Raw genomic sequence first — 18,850 nt, 5'->3', positions numbered from 1 at the left:
GTGGGAAAGGGCAGTGTTGAGTGCAATAGAGATCGCATCATCTGTGGATCTGTTCGGGCGATATAGAAAGTTCTCAGAAACATATAACTTTCCAGTACATTATAAAGAATTGAATTCTATATACAAAAGCAATACTTTCAGGACTTACTCAATTAATGAAATCTCATTTGTGTTTTGAAGAACATGTCAAGATAGATGCCGAATTTATGTTAGCAGGTTGCCCCCTGCTGGATAAGAAATATAATACGTAATAATACATTCATAATGTTATTTTATGTTTCTTCAGAGAAAAATACGTAAGGTGATGTCCTATGTTTTTTTGTTATTCATTTGTAATTTGACATTTTATAATAATAAAAATTAAATATATTTTTTATAGTAATAATATTTGTAGCATATAACGCATAGAGCAGTGGAGGCTGGTGGGAGGAGCTATAGGAGAATGGGCTCATTGTAATGGTTGAAACAGAGTAAATGGAACGGTGTCAAACACATCAAAGATAGACACCACATGCTTGATTCCGTTCCATTAACTCTGTTCCAGCCATTACAATGAGCCCATCCTCCTATAGTTCCTCCCACCAGCCGCCACTGGCAGAGAGAGAAGTTGACCATGTTGGCTGTGCTGTGCAAATTGTTATGGATTTGCAATAGCACCTTTTGTCCTGTAGATGGACAGCTAATCCTATGTTTCCACACATCGAGTCAAAGGCATATGATCAGTCTCGGATTCCGTTTGAAAATTCAACAAAAAAGTTTTTTTTTTTGCACAATCAAATGATCATAGAAAATATTATTTTTACAATATGTTTCCATAGGGCCTGTTTTCCAAATGTATGGGATAACTCACTCTTAAACACTCACAGATGCCCCTTAGGCCCTGTCTTGGGATGTGAAATAAAATAAAAAATAAAACAAGGCAAGTCAGTTAAAAACAAATTCTTATTTACAAATACGGCCTACACCGGCAAAACCCGGACGACGCTGGGCCAATTGTGCGCCGCCCTATGGGACTCCGAATCACTGCCGGTTGTGATACATCCTGGAGATGTACTTATCATAGGCTATTGTGGCAGGTTATAAATGTTAGCTCCTTGATCATCTAGGTTCACTTTACTATGAGGCTGGTTTGTCATTCCGAAGCCCTAATTTGTTATGTCAGTGTGTGGAGGGTTTGCTCGCTCTCTGTAACTGAAGTCGACCAAAAGCATAGCTGTCTGAGGGCAATAAAATACCCTGCAATGTGGAGAAGGGCGCGCGTGTGTGTGAGTGCTTTCTTATTATGTCTATCCTGTCTATTGACATTGACTCCTTGGAGTTAACTATTTGGGGCTGCATTGGGCATCTATTGTCACATGTTACCCACTGTCAAGACGGTCACGACAAATTGTGCAACTTCTTTATCATGCTAGACAACATAATGCATATTATGCTAGACAACATAATAATAACTATTCCTCCATGTATTCTCAAATGCATTAGGTACCAAAATGTTTTTCGAGGTCTACTTACAGGGAGAAAGTTGCTCACAGTTGATCCGAGGATTCGTTTGGCAGCAAATTTACGCTCCAAGGTTATCGCTCAGCTTCTCATTGGACGTCATAACTCCGTAGCACCTCCTCTAAAGACTTTGTCAGGCTTTATCCGGCTCCGGTTTGTCGGCTACAACTTCATAAAATTTTCAGTAGTCAACTGACAGAGATAGAAGTTATTGCTCGGTGGAAACGTTGTTTATTCTGGACAAAACAAGGCGTGTTTGATTAGGACAGCTGTCTGTCATTTTGAAGTTCGTTTCAATTGACACACAGATGTCAGTGAATGACAGTCTATTTCTCATTTGAGCGTGAGTGTACGACTGACCGACTATTCAGGTGAATATTCAACACTTTAAACATGCATTGCCTGTGTGTTCTATTCAACTTTAGCTCGTATTATTTCTGTTCAAAGCGTGCAACTGAAATATTTATACATTTATTGGGAGATGCTATCGGATTCTGAATACTGTATAAATAGTGTTTGGTTACACAGTCCCAGTGGTGTAAAGTACTTAAGTAGTAATGCAAAACCGTTTTACTGAAATAGTTTTTTGCGGTATCTGTACTTTTATATTTGTGACAACTGTTACTTTTACTCCACCGGATTCCTAATGAAAATGTGTACTTTTTACTCCCATACATTTTTCCTGGCACCCAAAAGTACTCGTTACTTTTCAAATGCTCAGGCAGGACAGCAATATGGTCCAATTCACGCACTTATCAAGATAACGCATTGTCATCCCTACTGCTTCTGCTCTGGCGGACTCCATTAACACATACGGAGTTTGTAAATTATGTATGAGTGTTGGAGTGTGCCCATGTCTGTCCGTACAAACAAAATTGAAAACACAAAAATCGTGTCGTATGGTTTGCTGAATATAAGAAATTTGATGTAAAGCATTTACTTGAACTTTTACTCAAGTATGATAATTTAGTATTTTACTGGGTGACTCACTTTTACTTAAGTCATTTTCTATTAAGTTCTTTACTTTTACTCAATGACAAATGAGTACTTTTCCACCACTGCACAGTCCTAGTTTAAAAAGATCATGTTCCATATTTTACAACGGGTGATGTGTGCATACGGGGCCCTGCACTGTTACTGCAAAATCAAGTGTTTTCTATGGTGCATGTATGATTATTTGAGACACTTAACTATTGAAATAGCCTACAGTCATCAATTTGATCTGAGTAACATCTCTGACAACCTGGTCTCAGAGAATTTTGTATTTTTCTGTATATACATTTGAGACACTCCATTTAGCAAAATATTTTATGTTTCATATGGCATGTATTAATTTGTGGATGTCATCACATTACGAATTACAATTCCTATTCTATGTTACAAATTTGCAAAACGAGATGTTATGAATTCTAGCTAGGTGGCTAACCCGTTGGCTAGGTGGCTAACCCGTTGGCTAGGTGGCTAACCCGTTGGCTAGGTGGCTAACCTGTTGGCTAGGTGGCTAACCCGTTCGAGTTAAGCCACAACTGGCCGTGACCGGGAGTCCCATAGGACAGTACACAATTGGTTAGGAAAGGGGGGGTTTAATTGGCTCATCAGGCCCTAATGACTCCTTATGGCGGGCCGGGTGCCTGCAGGCTGACCCCAGTTGAACCCAGTTGAACGGTGTTTCCTCCGACATATACTGAGCGCTTGTTGGCTGCTTTTCCTTCACTCTTCAGTCCAACTCATCCCAAACCATCTCAATTGGGTTGAGGCCAGGTCATCTGATGCAGCATTCCATCAGTCTCTTTGGTCAAATAGCCCTTACACAGCCTGGAGGTGTGTTGGGTCATTGTCCTTTTGAAATATAAATGATAGTCCCACTAAGCGCAAACAAGATGGGATGGCGTATCACTGCAGAATGCTGTGGTAGTCATGCTGGTTAAGTGTGCATTGATTTCTAAATAAATCACCAACAGTGTCCCCTGCAAAGCACCCCCACACCATCCTCCATGCTTCACGGTGGGAACTACATGTAACCGATGTGAAATGGCTAGCTAGTTAGCAGTGGTGCGCGCTAATAGCGTTTCAATCGGTGACGTCACTCGCTCTGAGGCCTTGAAGTAGTTGTTACCCTTGTTCTGCAAGGGCTGCGGCTTTTGTGGTTCCATGGTTAACGATGCTTCGTGGGAGGCAGTTGTTGATGTGTGCAGAGGGTCCCTGGTTCGAGTGGCGAGGGGACGGACAAAAGTTATGTCACAAACACATGTAGAGATCATCCATTCACATACTCTGCGTCTCACAAAGACACAGCGGTTGGAACCAAACCATCTCAAATTATATGATTGTATTCCAGGTCAAGATTTCCTGGGAGCAGAACCTGGCTCTTACTGGATGTACAGTATTTCCTGCCAATTTGACTTTAATCCTGAGCCCTCTCAATGGCCAAAGGATTTTTTTCTATAAGGGCCTTATTCCCATTGTTACAGCAGATATGTTAATCTTCTACCGTTTTCATGTGAGTTTTTCAGAATAATCTCTCCCTTGCCCATTCGAGGGAGACAAACAGTTACACAAGGTCTCACTACTTCCTGTCACTTATAAGTGTCTTATAAGGGCTGTGCCTGCATATCAGCCCTGAGGCAAGACAAAAATACACCAGAAGCTAGTGGTGTCAGTGTCACTGTTGAACCGGATGGGTTTCTGTCAGAGGCCAATATATATTCTGGGAATGTTGACAGAGACCAAAATATTCATACAGATAGAAGCATGTGAGCGGGAGATGGACATTTTCTTTTTACAGTATTATTACTGTGATTGCTTGTGTGTTTTACTAGATAACTTTTGGACATTGTATGTCGCAAAGCACCACATAATGCACATACAGTGTGTTCTGAAAGTAGTCTACATTTTGTTACGTTACAGATTTATTCTAAAATGGATTCAATTGCTTTTCAGTCAATGCTCCTGAGTGGCGCAGCGGTCTAAGGCATTGCATCTCAGTGCAATAGGCATCAGTTCAGGCCCTGGTTTGATCCCGGGCTGTATCACAACCGGCCGTAATCGGGAGTCCCATAGGGTGGCACACAATTGGACCAGTGTCGTCCAGGTTAAAATGGAGGGTTTGGACGGTGTAGAATAAAATTTGTTCTTAACTGACTTGCATAGTTAAATAAAACAATCTACACACAATACCCCATAATGACAAATCAAACTTGTTTTTAGAAATGTTTAGAAATGTGGTATTTCAGTTTTTCATAAGTCTGAAGAGAGTCTGAATCTCTTTACTCAGTACTTTGTTGAAGCAACTTTGGCAGTGATTACAGCCTTGAGTCTTCTTGGGTATAATGCTACAAGCTTGGCACACCTTTATTTGGAGAGTTTCTCCCATTCTTCCATGCAGATGCTTTCAAGCTCTGTCAGGTTGGATGGGGAGCCTTGCAGCTATTTTCAGGTCTTTCCAGAGATGTTCAAGTCTTGGCTCTGCCTAGGTCACTCGAGGACATTCAGAAACTTGTCCGGAAGGCACTCCTGTGTTGTCTTGGCTGTGTGTAGTCGTTGTCCTGTTTTGAAGGTGAACCTTTCCCCAGTCTGAGGTCCTGAGCATTCTGGAGCAGATTTTCATCAAGGATCTCTCTGTACTTTGCTCCGTTCATCTTTCCCTCGATCCTGACTAGTCTCAAAGTACCTGCCGCTGAAAAACATCCCCACAGCAGGATGCTGCCACCACCATGCTTCAACGTAGGGATGGTGTCAGCTTTCCTCCAGATGTGACGCATGACGTTCAGGCCAAAGAATCTTGGTTTCATCAGACCAGAGAGTAGGGGCCTTTCGGCAAACTCCACGTGGGCTGTCGTGTGCCTTTTACTGAGGAGTGGCTTCCGTCTGGCCACTACCATAAATGCCTGATTGTTGGAGTGCTGCAGAGATGTTTGTCCTTTTCGAAGGTTCTCAGAGAGGAGTCGGAGAGGTGCGTGGGGCTTTCTTAATCGACATCAACGTCATCAGCACCCAGGGAGCAGTTATTGGGGGTTGACTGCCTTGCTCAAAGGTAGAACAGCAGACTTTTTTTTTTCTCTCTTCTGTTACTGGCCCAACCCTCTTAATCGCTAGGCTACCTGCCATCCTTATAGCCAGTCCTCCATGAAAGAAATTTAGTACATCCTTCTCTTGGCTAAATATCTGTCCAGGAAATAGCCCTTTGTGGTTTATTCCCTTAAAAAATATCTAGATTAGTTAGACCATTCCTGGTGAACAAGCAAACCATTAGGTTACAGCAGTTCTAATGGCTTCAATGGTAAGTCCCAAACACATGTTTTGTTATGGTGTTGGGTTTAATGGTAAATGTCACTAATCACACTAAATAGATGTTTTCTTCGTGCATTGGTTTACAATTAATATTATTTGATTAGGTTTGTCACAACATTTTAGTCACTAGCCCATATCTCAAGTTTTGTGCTTGTAGGAAAAGTCTTCATATGAGAATTGAACCATAGTCCTCTCAGAAAGCTGATATTTGTTGACTCAAGGAGAGTTTGGTTGATGCATTCGGTTGCTAAAGGAAGGACACACTGAATTGCTTTCATGAAGAACTGACTTGACTTGTGAGGATGACCACACCATTTATTTTCATCATGAGCAAAAGCTATTGGTTTTCTACCTAAAGTTGCAAATAAAATGTTGTGATCCATTTTAAAGCTGCAGTATGTAACTTTTTGGACAACCTGACCAAATTCACATTACAATGTGAGTTATAGATCTATCATTCTCATTGAAAGCAAGTCTAAGAACAGATCTACTGCTTCTATGTGATTTGTTGCATCTTTTACTTTAAGCTTTGTACATCAGCTGAAAATACAATATCTTTGGTTATTGACAATATTTCACAGCAGTTTGCTTGTTTTGTAACAAACTGAAATTACATATCAAATCAAATGTTTTGTCACATGCGCCAAATACAACAGGTACTTACAGTGAAGTGCTTACTTACAAGCCCTTAACCAACAATGTAGTTTATAGAACAAATGTGTTAAAGTATGTACTAAGTAAACAAATGAAAAATAATTAGAGCACCAATAAAATAACACAAGGCTATATACAGGGGGTACCGGTACAGTCGATGTGCGGGGGCAAAGGTTAGTCCAGGTATTTGAGGTAATATGTACATGTAGGTAGAGTTAAAGTGACTGCATAGATAATAAACAGAGTAGCAGCAGTGGACAAGTGTGTGTGTGTGTGTGGGGGGGGGGGTCAATGCAAATATCCTGGGTAGCCATTTTACTAGCTGTTCAGGAGCCTTGTGGTTTGGGGGTAGAAGCTGTTAAGAAGCCTTTTGAACCTAGACTTGGCGCTCCAGTACTGTTTCCGTGTGGCAGCAGAGAAAGTCTATGACTAGGGTGGCTGGAGTCTTTGGCAATTTTTAGAGCCTTCCTCTGTCACCGCTTGCCACATAGGTCCTGGATGGCAGGAGCTTAGCCCCAGTGATGTACTGGGCCGTACTCACTACCCTCTGTAGTGCCTTGCAGTCGGAGGCCGAGCAGTTGCCATACCAGGCAGTGAGGCAACTAGTGCAGCTGTAGAACTTTGAGGACCAATGCGAAATCTTTTCAGTCTCCTGAGGGGGGGGGAAGGCGTTGTCGTGCCCTCTTCACGACTGTCTTGGTGTTTGGACCGTGACAGTTTGTTGGTGATGTGGACACCAAGGAACTTGAAGCTCTCAACCTGCTTCACTACAGCCCTATCGATGAGAATGGGGGCTTGCTCGGCCCTCCTTTTCCTGTAGTCATCTCCATTGTCTTGATCATATTGAGGGAGAGATTGTCATCCTGGCACCACACTGCCAGTATTCTGACCTCCCTATAGGCTGTCTCAACATTGTCGATCATCAGGCCTACCACTTGTGTCATCGGCAAACTTAATGATGGTGTTGGAGTCATGCTTGGTCATGCAGTCATGGGTGGGTAAACGGGTAGTACAGGGGGGACTGAGTACACAATCCCGAGGGGTCCCTGTGTTGAGGATCAGTGTGGCAGATGTGTTGTTACCTACCCTTACCACCTGGGGGCGGACTGACAGGAAGTCCAGGATTCAGTTCCAGAGGTAGGTGGTTGGTCCCAGGGTCCTTAGCTTAGTGATGAGTGTTGAGGGCACTGTAGTGTTGAACGCTGAGCTGTAGTCAATAAACAGCATTCTCACATAGCTGTTCCTTTTGTCCAGGTGGGAAAGGGCAGTGTGGAGTGCAATAGAGATTGCATCTGTGGATCTGTTGGGGTGGTATGCAAATTTAGTGGGTCTAGGGTTTCTGGGATAATGGTATTGATGTGAGCAATGACCAGCCATTCAAAGCACTTCATGACTACAAACGTGAGTGCTACTGGTCGGTAGTCATTTAGACAGTTTACCTTGGTGTTCTTGGGCACAAGGACTATGGTGGTCTGCTTGAAATTGGTCTGTGCATGCTCAGAGAAAACGTCCTGGTTATCCTTTCGGCCCTGTGGCCAAAATGATGACCTGTTTTTAAAGGTCATACTCACACAGTTGTCCGGAACAGCTGGTGCTCTCATGCATGCTTCAGTGTTGCTTGCCTCGTCGCGGACATAGAAGTAATTTAGCTCGTCGTGTCGCTCACAGCTGTGCTTCCCTTTGTAGTCCGTAATAGTTTACAAGCCCTGCCACATCCGATGAGCATCTGAACCGGTGTAGTAGGATTCAATCTTAGTCCTGTGATGAAGCTTTGCCTGTTTGATGGTTCGTCGGAGGGCATAGCGGGATTTCTTAATTGTCCGGGTAAGAGTCCCGCTCTTTGAAAGCGGAAGCTCTACCCTTTAGCTCAGTGCTGATATTGCCTGTAATCCATGGCTTCTGGTTGGGGTATGTACGTACGGTCACTGTGGGGACATTGTCATCGATGCACTTATTGATGAAGCCAGTGACTAATGTAGTGTACTCCTCAATGCCATCGGAAGAATCCCGGAACATATTCCAGTCTGTGCTAGCAAAACAGTCCTACAGCTTAGCATCTGCATCATCTGACCACTTCCGTATTGAGCGAGTAAGCAGGAATCCAGAGGATAGTTATGGTCAGATTTGCCAAATGGAGGGAGAGCTTTGTACGGAGTGTGCTAAGCTGCCAACAAGGCAGAGGGTGGCTACTTTGAAGGATCTAAAATATCTTAATTTAACACTTTTCTTGGGGGGGGGGTTACTGCATGATTCCATATGTGTTACTTCATAGTTTTTATGTTTTCACTATTCTACAATGTAGAAAATAGTCAAAATAAAGAAACCCTTGAATGAGTAGGTTTGTCCAAACATGACTGTACATTCCAGGTCATTTAAGGCTAACGTATGAAACTGTCCATTGGGTAGACAGACGGGAGGCCATGTCAAGCAGGAAGTTCTCTGATAGAGTTAAATGCTAATCAATTAAGAGGACTTTGACTGAGTCAGACTATGATCTTCAATGGATTGTTCTGTATTATTTTCATGATGAATCTAAGTTGGAATATTATTAATTAGATTTCATTTCTGACTGCAATGCAATTTTTTTGTCAAGTTAGGTTATGTTATTTTCTGATTGGACGAAAGGATAACGGCTGGCCTGAATAATAGGATTATATTTCATAATGGCCTTAGGCCTTCTCTGTTTGTTCGAGGAGAAAGAGAAGGAACACAAACTGTCCTGAATCAGGTCTATATTTCTCTGACATTCCTCCAGTGGATGTTTCCTGCCTCAGAGGAAACAAAGCGTGCTGGAGTTAATCAGCATCATATTTAAACCTGCATGTCACCAGCCAACCGCTTTGAATTCCCTTTCACCACACCACCACTGACACGCCTAAACCCTTAACCCTTAGTGTGGCACCATTGGATCGTCCCTCAGAAAAGTAATGTGCTATGCTCCAGATTGTCTGACGATATTCTCATTGCCTGTACTGTACTCTACAAAGATCTGATTACACAGGCTGTAGTGGTATGAAGAGAAGTCTTTGTGAATCTCTTTAATTGGTGCTCTGAGCCAGTGAGCCACGTTTTTCAAAGGTGTTGCTGGCACACAGTCTGTCTGGCCAGACACTTGTTGGCTCTCCTTTGATTCCTGTCTCGCACTGAGAAGGCACAACTTTCTCTGCCTCGCACTGTGTCTGCTGGGCAGACAGCACTGTTCTGTTCTTGACATTAACACACTGTGGTACTACAGCAAACTCATTTTGCTTTGTCGGCCACTTAAACTCTTGAAAGAAAAAAAAGGAGTTTGAGGGAAAGTCTTACAGTAAAGATTTTTAGGTAATTATATTTGACTTTCGGTAGTTCTGGCTGTTACAGAAATGAAACCCCTCCTGTTGTAACTGATACCCATGTCTTGCCTGTGCGTTGTACTCCTTCTTTACCTGGATGTATATATTCTATACCCTAGCTAAGGCAAATTCCAGGTAACTTACACTGTGTAAAAAAACATTAAGAACACCTGCTCTTTCCATGACATGGAGTGACCAGGTGAAGCTACTATCCTTTATTGATGACACTTGTTAAATTTACATTTACATTTAAGTCATTTAGCAGACGCTCTTATCCAGAGCGACTTACAAATTGGTGCATTCACCTTATGACATCCAGTGGGACAGTCACTTAACAATAGTGCATCTAAAACATCAATCAGTGTAGATGAAGGGGAGGAGACTGGTTTAAGACGGTTTAAGCCATGAGACATTGATTGTGTATGTGTGAATGGGCGAGACAAATGTAAGTTCCTTTTTGAACGGTGTATGGTGGTAAGTGCCAGGCACACAGGTTTGTGTCAAGAACCGCAATGCTGCTGTGGTTTTCACGCTCAACAGTTTGCCGTATCCAACATGGCGTAACAGTCGGACGTAGTGTCGTGTCCCTTGTATATATCGTTTTTTTTAAACATTCTTCTTCGCACATCTTTTAAAACATTTTGCTAAACCTCAACTACTAAATACTCTCCTGCAACCCGCCTCACCCAATGTAGTGCGGATCTGTTTTTTAAAAATTTTCTTCGGATCGGGAACCCCTCAACTGAAGCTAGCCAGCTATCAGTCAGCAAACCATTGCTAGCGGTCTTCATCTAACCGGTCATCAGCTAACCTTTAGCTCAGAAAGCTCTCGCCAGTTCGGACAACGCGAGTCTAACCATGGCATAACGGACTTTTTAAAAAAAATCCAGCGCAAACGGAACATTTTCAGCTGGATCTTCACAGCTAGCTAACTAACTAACAGCAACCCCGGATGATTACTCCTGGCTAGCGTTCCCACCCACTTAGCTTGAAGCTAGCCAGGCCAGAGCTCCAGTGCTACCACCGAAGCATACTCCTGGGCTACAATATCCGGACCCACGACCGGTCTATCGATGTTACCGCATGAAGAAGCATAAACACTCACCGCATCGCAACGTCCCACAAAGGCTAACCTTCTAGCCCTTGCTATCTCCTTGCTTGCTAATTCGGCCTGCTAACTGCTAGCTTGTTTAGCCCCGGTCCGCTAACTGCTACCTTGTTTAGCCCCGGCCTACTAACTGTTAGCTTGTTAGCACAGGCCTGCTAACCGTCAATCGCCGTGTCCCAACCACTCACTGGACCCATATTTACTTTCAATCTCTTTTCGATTTTTAATTTGTTTATACCTTCCGGTATAATATAATGCCTCACCCAATAATATAATATAATATAATTCTGAGATTTCCATACCCAACTATAACATTTTCCATCAAGATAGAACTGCCAAAGGGGAGGAGTTAGCCTGCAAAGTAATGTCATACTTTCCAGGTCCATACCCAAACAGTTCGAACTACTAATTTTGAAAATTACTCTCTCCAGAAATAAGTCTCTCACTGTTGCCGCCTGATTCCGACCCCCCCCCCCCCCCCCTCAGCTCCCAGCTGTGCCCTGGACACCATTTGTGAATTGATCGCCCCCCATCTAGCTTCAGAGTTTGTTCTGTTAGGTGACCTAAACTGGGATATGCTTAACACCCTGGCAGTCCTAAAATCTAAGCTAGATGCCCTCAATCTCAGACAAATCATCAAGGAACCCACCAGGAACAACCCTAAATCTGTAAACAAGGGCACCCTCATAGACGTCATCCTGACCAACTGGCCCTCCAAATACACCTCCGCTGTCTTCAACCAGGATCTCAGCGATCACTGCCTCATTGCCTGTATCCTCTACGGAGTCGCAGTCAAACGACCACCCCTCATCGCTGTCAAACGCTCCCTAAAACACTTCCGTGAGCAGGCCTTTCTAATTGACCTGGCCCGGGTATCCTGGAAGGACATTGACCTCATCCCGTCAGTTGAGGATGCCTGGTCATTCTTTAAAAGTGACTTCCTCACCATTTTAGATAAGCATGCTCCGTTCAAAAAATGCAGAACTAAGAACAGATATAGCCCTTGGTTCACTCCAGACCTGACTGCCCTCGACCAGCACAAAAACATCCTGTGGCGGACTGCAATAGCATCGAATAGTCCCTGCGATATGCAACTGTTCAGGGAAGTCAGGAACCAATACACGCATTTAGTCAGGAAAGCGAAGGCCAGCTTCTTCAGGCAGAAATTTGCATCCTGTAGCTCCAACTCCAAAAAGTTCTGGGACACTGAAGTCTTCAACAAGCATTTCTCAACGGCTGGCCATGCCTTCCTTCCGCCTGGCCACTCCAACCTCGGCAAACCGCTCCCCCCCCCCCCGCAGCTACCCGCCCAAGCCTCTCCAGGTTCTCCTTTACCCAAATCCAGATAGCAGATGTTCTGAAAGAGCTGCAAAACCTGGACCCATACAAATCAGCTGGGCTTGACAATCTGGACCCTCTATTTCTGAAACTATCCGCCGCCATTGTCGCAACCCCTATTACCAGCCTGTTCAACCTCTTTCATATCGTCTGAGATCCCCAAGGATTGGAAAGCTGCCGCAGTTATCCCCCCCTCTTCAAAGGGGGAGACACCCTGGACCCAAACTGTTACAGACCTATATCCATCCTGCCCTGCCTATCTAAGGTCTTCGAAAGCCAAGTCAACAAACAGGTCACTGACCGTCTCGAATCCCACCGTACCTTCTCCGCTGTGCAATCTGGTTTCTGAGCCGGTCACGGGTGCACCTCAGCCACACTCAAGGTACTAAACGATATCATAACCGCCATCGATAAAAGACAGTACTGTGCAGCCGTCTTCATCGACCTTGCCAAGGCTTTCGACACTGTCAATCACCATATTCTTATCGGCAGGCTCAGTTGCCTCGGTTTTTCGGATGACTGCCTTGTCTGGTTCACCAATGACTTTGCAGACAGAGTTCAGTGTGTCAAATCAGAGGGCATGCTGTCCGGTCCTCTGACAGCCACTATGGGGGTGCCACAGGGTTCAATCCTCGGGCCGACTTTTCTTTGTATATATCAATGAAGTTGCTCTTGCTGCGGGCGATTCCCTGATCCACCTCTACGCAGACGACACCATTCTAGATACATCCGGCCCATCCTTGGACACTGTGCTATCTAACCTCCAAATGAGCTTCAATGCCATACAACACTCCTTCCGTGGCCTCCAACTGCTCTTAAACGCTAGTAAAATGAAATGCATGCTTTTCAACCGTTCGCTACCCGCACGCCTGACCAGCATCACCACCCTGGATTGTTCCGACCTTGAATATGTGGACATCTATAAGTACCTAGGTGTCTGGCTCGACTGCAAACTCTCCTTCCAGACTCATATCAAACATCTCCAATCGAAAATCAAATCTAGAGTCTGCTTTCTATTCCGCAACAAAGCCTCCTTCACTCACGCCGCCAAGCTTACCATAGTAAAACTGACTATCCTACTGATCCTCGACTTCGGCGATGTCATTTACAAAATGGCTTCCAACACTCTACTCAGCAAACTGGATGCAGTCTATCACAGTGCCATCTGTTTTGTCACTAAAGCACCTTATACCACCCACCACTGCGACTTGTATGCTCTAGTCGGCTGGCCCTCGCTACATATTCGTCGCCAGACGCACTGGCTCCAGGTCATCTACAAGTCCATGCTAGGTAAAGCTCCGCCTTATCTCAGTTCACTGGTCACGATGGCAACACCCATCCGTAGCATGCGCTCCAGCAGGTGCATCTCACTGGTCATCACTAAAGCCAACACTTCATTTGGCCGCCTTTCGTTCCAGTTCTCTGCTGCCTGTGACTGGAAGGAATTGCAAAAATCACTGAAGTTGGAGACTTATCTCCCTCATCAACTTCAAACATCTGCTATCTGAGCAGCTAACCGATCGCTGCAGCTGTACATAGTCTATCGGTAAATAGCCCACCCATTTTTACCTACCTCATCCCCATACTGTTTTTATTTATTTACTTTTCTGCTCTTTTGCACACCAATATCTCTACCTGTACATGACCATCTGATCATTTATCACTCCAGTGTTAATCTGCAAAATTGTAATTATTCGCCTACCTCATGCCTTTTGCACACAATGTATATAGACTCCCCTTCTTTTTTCTATTGTGTTATTGACTTGTTAATTGTTTACTCCATGTGTAACTGTGTTGTCTGTTCACACTGCTATGCGTTTATCTTGGCCAGGTCGCAGTTGCAAATGAGAACTTGTTCTCAACTAGCCTACCTGGTTAAATAAAGGTGAAATAAAAGTATGTATCAAGAATGGTCCATCATTCTTACTCCATAGACCTGTCGTCAAAGAGCTCCAGTCAAGGCTTGGTGAAATGCTAAGAAATTGTGACCTGTGTCTTTGCAAGGAAATTTGTCCTATACTTGGCAGCATATATAACCCTGCTGGGTCCTGGAGTCTTGGCTCCATCACACCACTGCCCATGAGTCTCTGTGGAGGCTAGTGGTTGTGCTGCTCCCTGTTGATAGAGACTAGACCGGCTTATTTCTGGATTCTTTTGATCAACGTTGCTTTCTACTCTTTGTCCATTAAGGTCTCTCAAGATGAAGCTCTCTCTGGATAAGCTGTGTTCTCTCGAGTCAATGGACCTCTGTTACGTTGTGGTTGTGGTTGTTTTGCATTGAACGTGAGCTGGACATTGGTACATGTTGACATGTTCACACGCCACACAGGACATAGAACAGTGTCTTTGTTCCAGTAACGTGAAATCCTTTGGACAGTGTTTAGACTATATGAATGACAGAGGGAGGCAGCTACATTTCCCCTGAGTGCATGTCTAATTACAAACGCATGGACTTCAGTGGAAATATAAATGTCTTTTTCCTGTACTCAATTTAAAACTGTTTCTGCAAATAGAGGCAGATTGTGAGCGCGATATCATGCTAGGCACTTCCTGTGCAAATTCCCACAATGCACAGTGCTACAATCGGTTATATATAGATTAAGCCGTGAACACTTCCATACCACACAGAGTCCCTGGAAGTGTGTGTGAGGGCTGCTTTTTTTCAATGCTAGAACAGCTGTCTTTCAATGCTAGAGACTCCGTCCGTGTTAGATTAGATTTTGTTGCTATCTGCCGAATGTGATTACATATGAGATATGACACCCCTTCTGGTCCACTAAAAGCAGTGGGGAGAGGGGAGCTACTGTGGACTGGCAGGCCTCAACCACTGCAGCCAGACTTCTCACTTGTTCAGGTTGCATTCGGCACATAGCCTTTCCACTATTGAAGGAGCTCCTGTTTCGAGCCTCATGGAAAATGCTTTCGCTCTCCTCTCTGACGAAGAGTTGCCACTACTGTAGTGCTTTGATGGTATTGGGATTTTGTCAAGTTCCTTTGACACATCTAGGTTTACATTCCAATTGACATGAAGGGTAGAGAAGTCATTGTTGAAAGAATATTATACAAGGTCATTGAATAATATACATTTGATTTTCCTTATACACTCTGACCACATGCTTCTACAATATACTGCTTGAAATTAGTAGTCCTTACTTTAACTATGGAGACAAGCACAGAGGATAAGCTACTGAATGGTGACTAGTTGAATGGCTGTCTAGTGAAACTATTATATACACAGGTAATGGGAGAGGCTGCAGGTAGGGAGTTGTGTAGGGTACACTGGTGTTGTAATGAGGAAAGATCCCTTATCTCATCCCTGGGCTTTTTTTTAATGGTTTCAGAGCTGTCATTATGAGCTGATTTAATATCTTCAGCTATGCAAATTAGAGGTATTTTAGAGAGGATTTATGCAAAGTCCTCCTCATGCTTGAAACAGGCCGTACTGTTTCAAGTTTTCCTGCCCCCCCCCCCCCCCCCCCAAGTCTTCTTGGGTATGATGCTACAAGCTTGGCACACCTATATTTCAGGAGTTTCTCCCAATCTTCTCTGTAGATCCTCTCTAGCTTTGTCAGGTTGGATGGGGAGCGTTGCTGCACAGCTATTTTCAGGTCTCTCCAGAGATTCCCATCGGGTCTCTGGCTGGGTCACTCAAGGACGTTCAGAGACTTGTCCCGAAGCCACTCTTGCGTTGTCTTGGCTGTGTGCTTAGGGTTGTTGTAAGGTGAAGCCCAGTCTGAGGTCCTGAGCATTCTGGAGCAGGTCTTCATCAAGGATCTCTCTGTACTTTGCTCTGTTCATCTTTCCCTCTATCCTGACTAGTCCCTGCCACTGAAAAACATCCCGACAGCATGATGCTGCCACCACCATGCTTTACCGTAGGGATGGTTCCAGGTTTTTTCCAGGCGTGACGATTGGCATCCAGGCCAGAGAGATCAAGCTTGGTTTCATTAGACCAGAGAATCTTGTTTCTCATGGTCTGAAATTATTTTTGGTGCCTTTTGGCAAACTCCAAGCGGGCTGTCATGTGACTTACTGAGGAATGGCTTCCGTCGGGACACTCTACCATAAAGGCCTGATTAGTGGAGTGCTGCAGAGATGGGAGAACCTTCCAGAAGGGCAACTATCTCCACAGATGAACCCTGGAGCTCTGTCCATGACCATCGGGTTGTTGGTCATCTCCCTGACCAAGGCCCTTCTCCCCCGATTGCTTAGTTTGTCTGGGTGGACAGCTGTAGGAAGAATCTTGGTGGTTCCAAACTTCTTCCATTTAAGACTGATGGAGGCCACTATGATCTTGGGGACCTTCAATGCTGCAGAAGTTTTTGGTACCCTTCCCCAGATGTGTGCCTCGACGCAATCCTGTCTCGGAGCTCTGCGGACAATTCCTTCGACCTCATGGCTTGGTTTTTGCTCTGACATGCACTGTCAACTATGGGACCTTATATAGACAGGTGTTTGCCTTTCCAAATCATGGCCAATCAATTGAATTTACCACAGGTGGACTCCCAATGAAGTTGTAGAAACATCTCAAGGATGATCAATGGAAACCGACTGCACCCGAGCTCAATTTCGAGTCTCATAGCAAGGGGTCTGAATACTTATGTAAATTGGATATTTCTGTTAAGTTGATTTTGATGAGGAAAAATAAATTATTGAATCAATTTTATACTAAGGATGTAACTGTAAATGAAGGGGTTTGAATACCAAGGAGTGCATGTAGAGTCTATTTTAAGCCTCAGACATTCTGTACAGTTAATGTGACCTTGTTTTCATTTAAAACATGTTAAGCAAAGTAATTTTCATTTTCAGTAATAGTTTTAATTGTTTATTAAGTGCTATTAATTACTGGGAGAGAAAATGTCTTGTTTTTTTGCCTGTAGTACCACAGTCTGAGTGCAGAGTGATACTGTAGTAAAATCCAATGCCATTTCCTTTTCCAGAACCCGCTGAGATGGCAGTCTGATCATAGTCTAACTAAGCCAGAGAGCGGCTGTAGACCGAGCGAGGGAGTTACGGACAGATCAAGTCTCCAAAACAAAGATGGGTGAAAAGGAGGATGAGAGGAGTGCCCAGGCAGGGCAACTCTTTGAGAACTTTGTCCAGGCGTCCACATGTAAGGGCACTCTGCAGGCCTTTAGTATCCTATGCAGGCAGATGGATCTGGACCCGCTAGACTACAGGAACTTCTACAGCAACCTCAAAGCCACGGTCACCAATTGGAAGGCCAAGGCCCTCTGGACCAAACTGGACAAGAGAGCCGGCCACAAGGAGTACAAGAAAGCCAAAGCCTGCGAGGGCACCAGGGTAAGAAGTCAGTCAAGCTATCACAGTATTGCAAATGCACAAGTCACACACTCATCTGTGTGGCAGGTTTTGATTTTTAACTTAGTCCCTTATAGATGATCTACAGATGGTCATATTATCAACGGTGTTTGTTGATAAGAAAATGCTTGCTTAGGTTTAGAATAATGGTTAGGATAAGGGTTAGTAGATGTTCAGTAACATTTAAATAAACTAAGGCTGGTTTACCAAACGGGCCCCCCCCCCAGATAGCATATGAATACAGGGGTTGGGGGCCCTGGAGGTAGGTGTCCCAGGGCCCTAAATGCAGTAGTTCAGCCCTGTACTAAACATCTACAAACCATCTACTTGGGACTATCCAAATAAAGTGTTAACCTTTCCTGTGTCAGATGTAGGGGGTCACCGTCGGATGGAAAAGGCTACTTTGTATTCAAGGCCCGTGCAGTCAACTTGATCTCCCTGTTTTTTTATATTATTTCATAGCTGGAATAATACTATGAAATTGTGAAAAATACAACAATACCCTTTTAACATGCTGTTTGAAAAGACCATCTTGGATGGAGTTTTGGCCTGCCTGGTGAGATATTTGTCAACAGGTGGTAAATTGGTTAATATACCAATAAGAAAGGCCTAACTATTCAAATAGCCCACAGGGAATTCTTCCATCCCCCTGTGTAGATTTGTAACAGTCTATAAAATGGAAGTGTAGATGCATGTTATGTCCCTCCATACTACACTGTATAGTGTAAAACAGAAGCACATAACTGTGTTCTACTTAGTTATATGGTTTACAATATGTTAGAGTACTAGCTGTACAGTAACTTCATAATGTGACTTCTCTTTCATGGTAATGTTGTGATGCAGGTGAAACAGAGCTTGTGTCTCATGTATCACCGTCTTGATGTGATATCCCTGCACACCCAGCTGGTAGATGCTTGTGAGCAATGAAACACTACGCTGCACACGTCTATGGGATCATTTTAAACAAAGAAAGCATATGAAACCTACCAAAATAAAAATAAAATTGTGATAGATTTGCTGATTTTTGCAAAGAATGCAGACTGTTAAAAAGAATGATTCTGCCCATTTCATATCCATGTTTTCTAGCATGTTTAGCATAGGGGCAATTCCATGACCTCTCTGGGATATGTGGGATGCTAGCGTCTCACCTGGCCAAAAGCCAGTGAAAATGCAGTGTGCCAAATTCAAATAAATTACAATTAAAAATAAATATCACACACGCAAAGATAGCAGATTAAAGCTACACTAGTTGTGAATCCAGCCAACATGTCAGATTTCAAAAATGCTTTTTTTGGCGAAAGCAAAC

General features: G+C 43.8%; 1 protein-coding gene and 1 long non-coding RNA gene across 14 annotated transcripts in view; one reads left to right on the top strand and one right to left on the bottom strand.

Moving 5' to 3' along the window:
- Nucleotides 1–1,687, bottom strand: LOC124003426. The gene is made up of 3 exons (XR_006833218.1): nt 1,513–1,687; nt 149–227; nt 1–49 (listed from the first exon to the last, which is right to left on the bottom strand). It is a non-coding gene; the product is annotated as an uncharacterized LOC124003426 (long non-coding RNA).
- LOC124003378 (protein-methionine sulfoxide oxidase mical2b-like) overlaps nt 1,637–18,850 on the top strand; it is an 88,685-nt gene continuing 71,471 nt past the window's right edge. For 7 of the 13 annotated variants that reach the window (XM_046311618.1, XM_046311627.1, XM_046311598.1 and 4 more), the window contains exons 1-2: nt 1,637–1,871; nt 17,163–17,526. In XM_046311618.1, the coding sequence (XP_046167574.1) occupies nt 17,263–17,526 (264 nt within the window). In that variant the 5' untranslated portion in view covers nt 1,637–1,871; nt 17,163–17,262. The remainder of the gene's footprint in view (nt 1,872–17,162; nt 17,527–18,850) is intronic. The other 6 variants (XM_046311652.1, XM_046311636.1, XM_046311645.1 and 3 more) reach the window with 4 other exon arrangements.

The sequence above is a fragment of the Oncorhynchus gorbuscha genome, linkage group LG02 (assembly GCF_021184085.1).
Source record: "Oncorhynchus gorbuscha isolate QuinsamMale2020 ecotype Even-year linkage group LG02, OgorEven_v1.0, whole genome shotgun sequence".
NCBI classification, from domain to species: Eukaryota; Metazoa; Chordata; class Actinopteri; order Salmoniformes; family Salmonidae; genus Oncorhynchus; species Oncorhynchus gorbuscha.
This window is presented reverse-complemented; position numbering and strand designations above follow the sequence as displayed.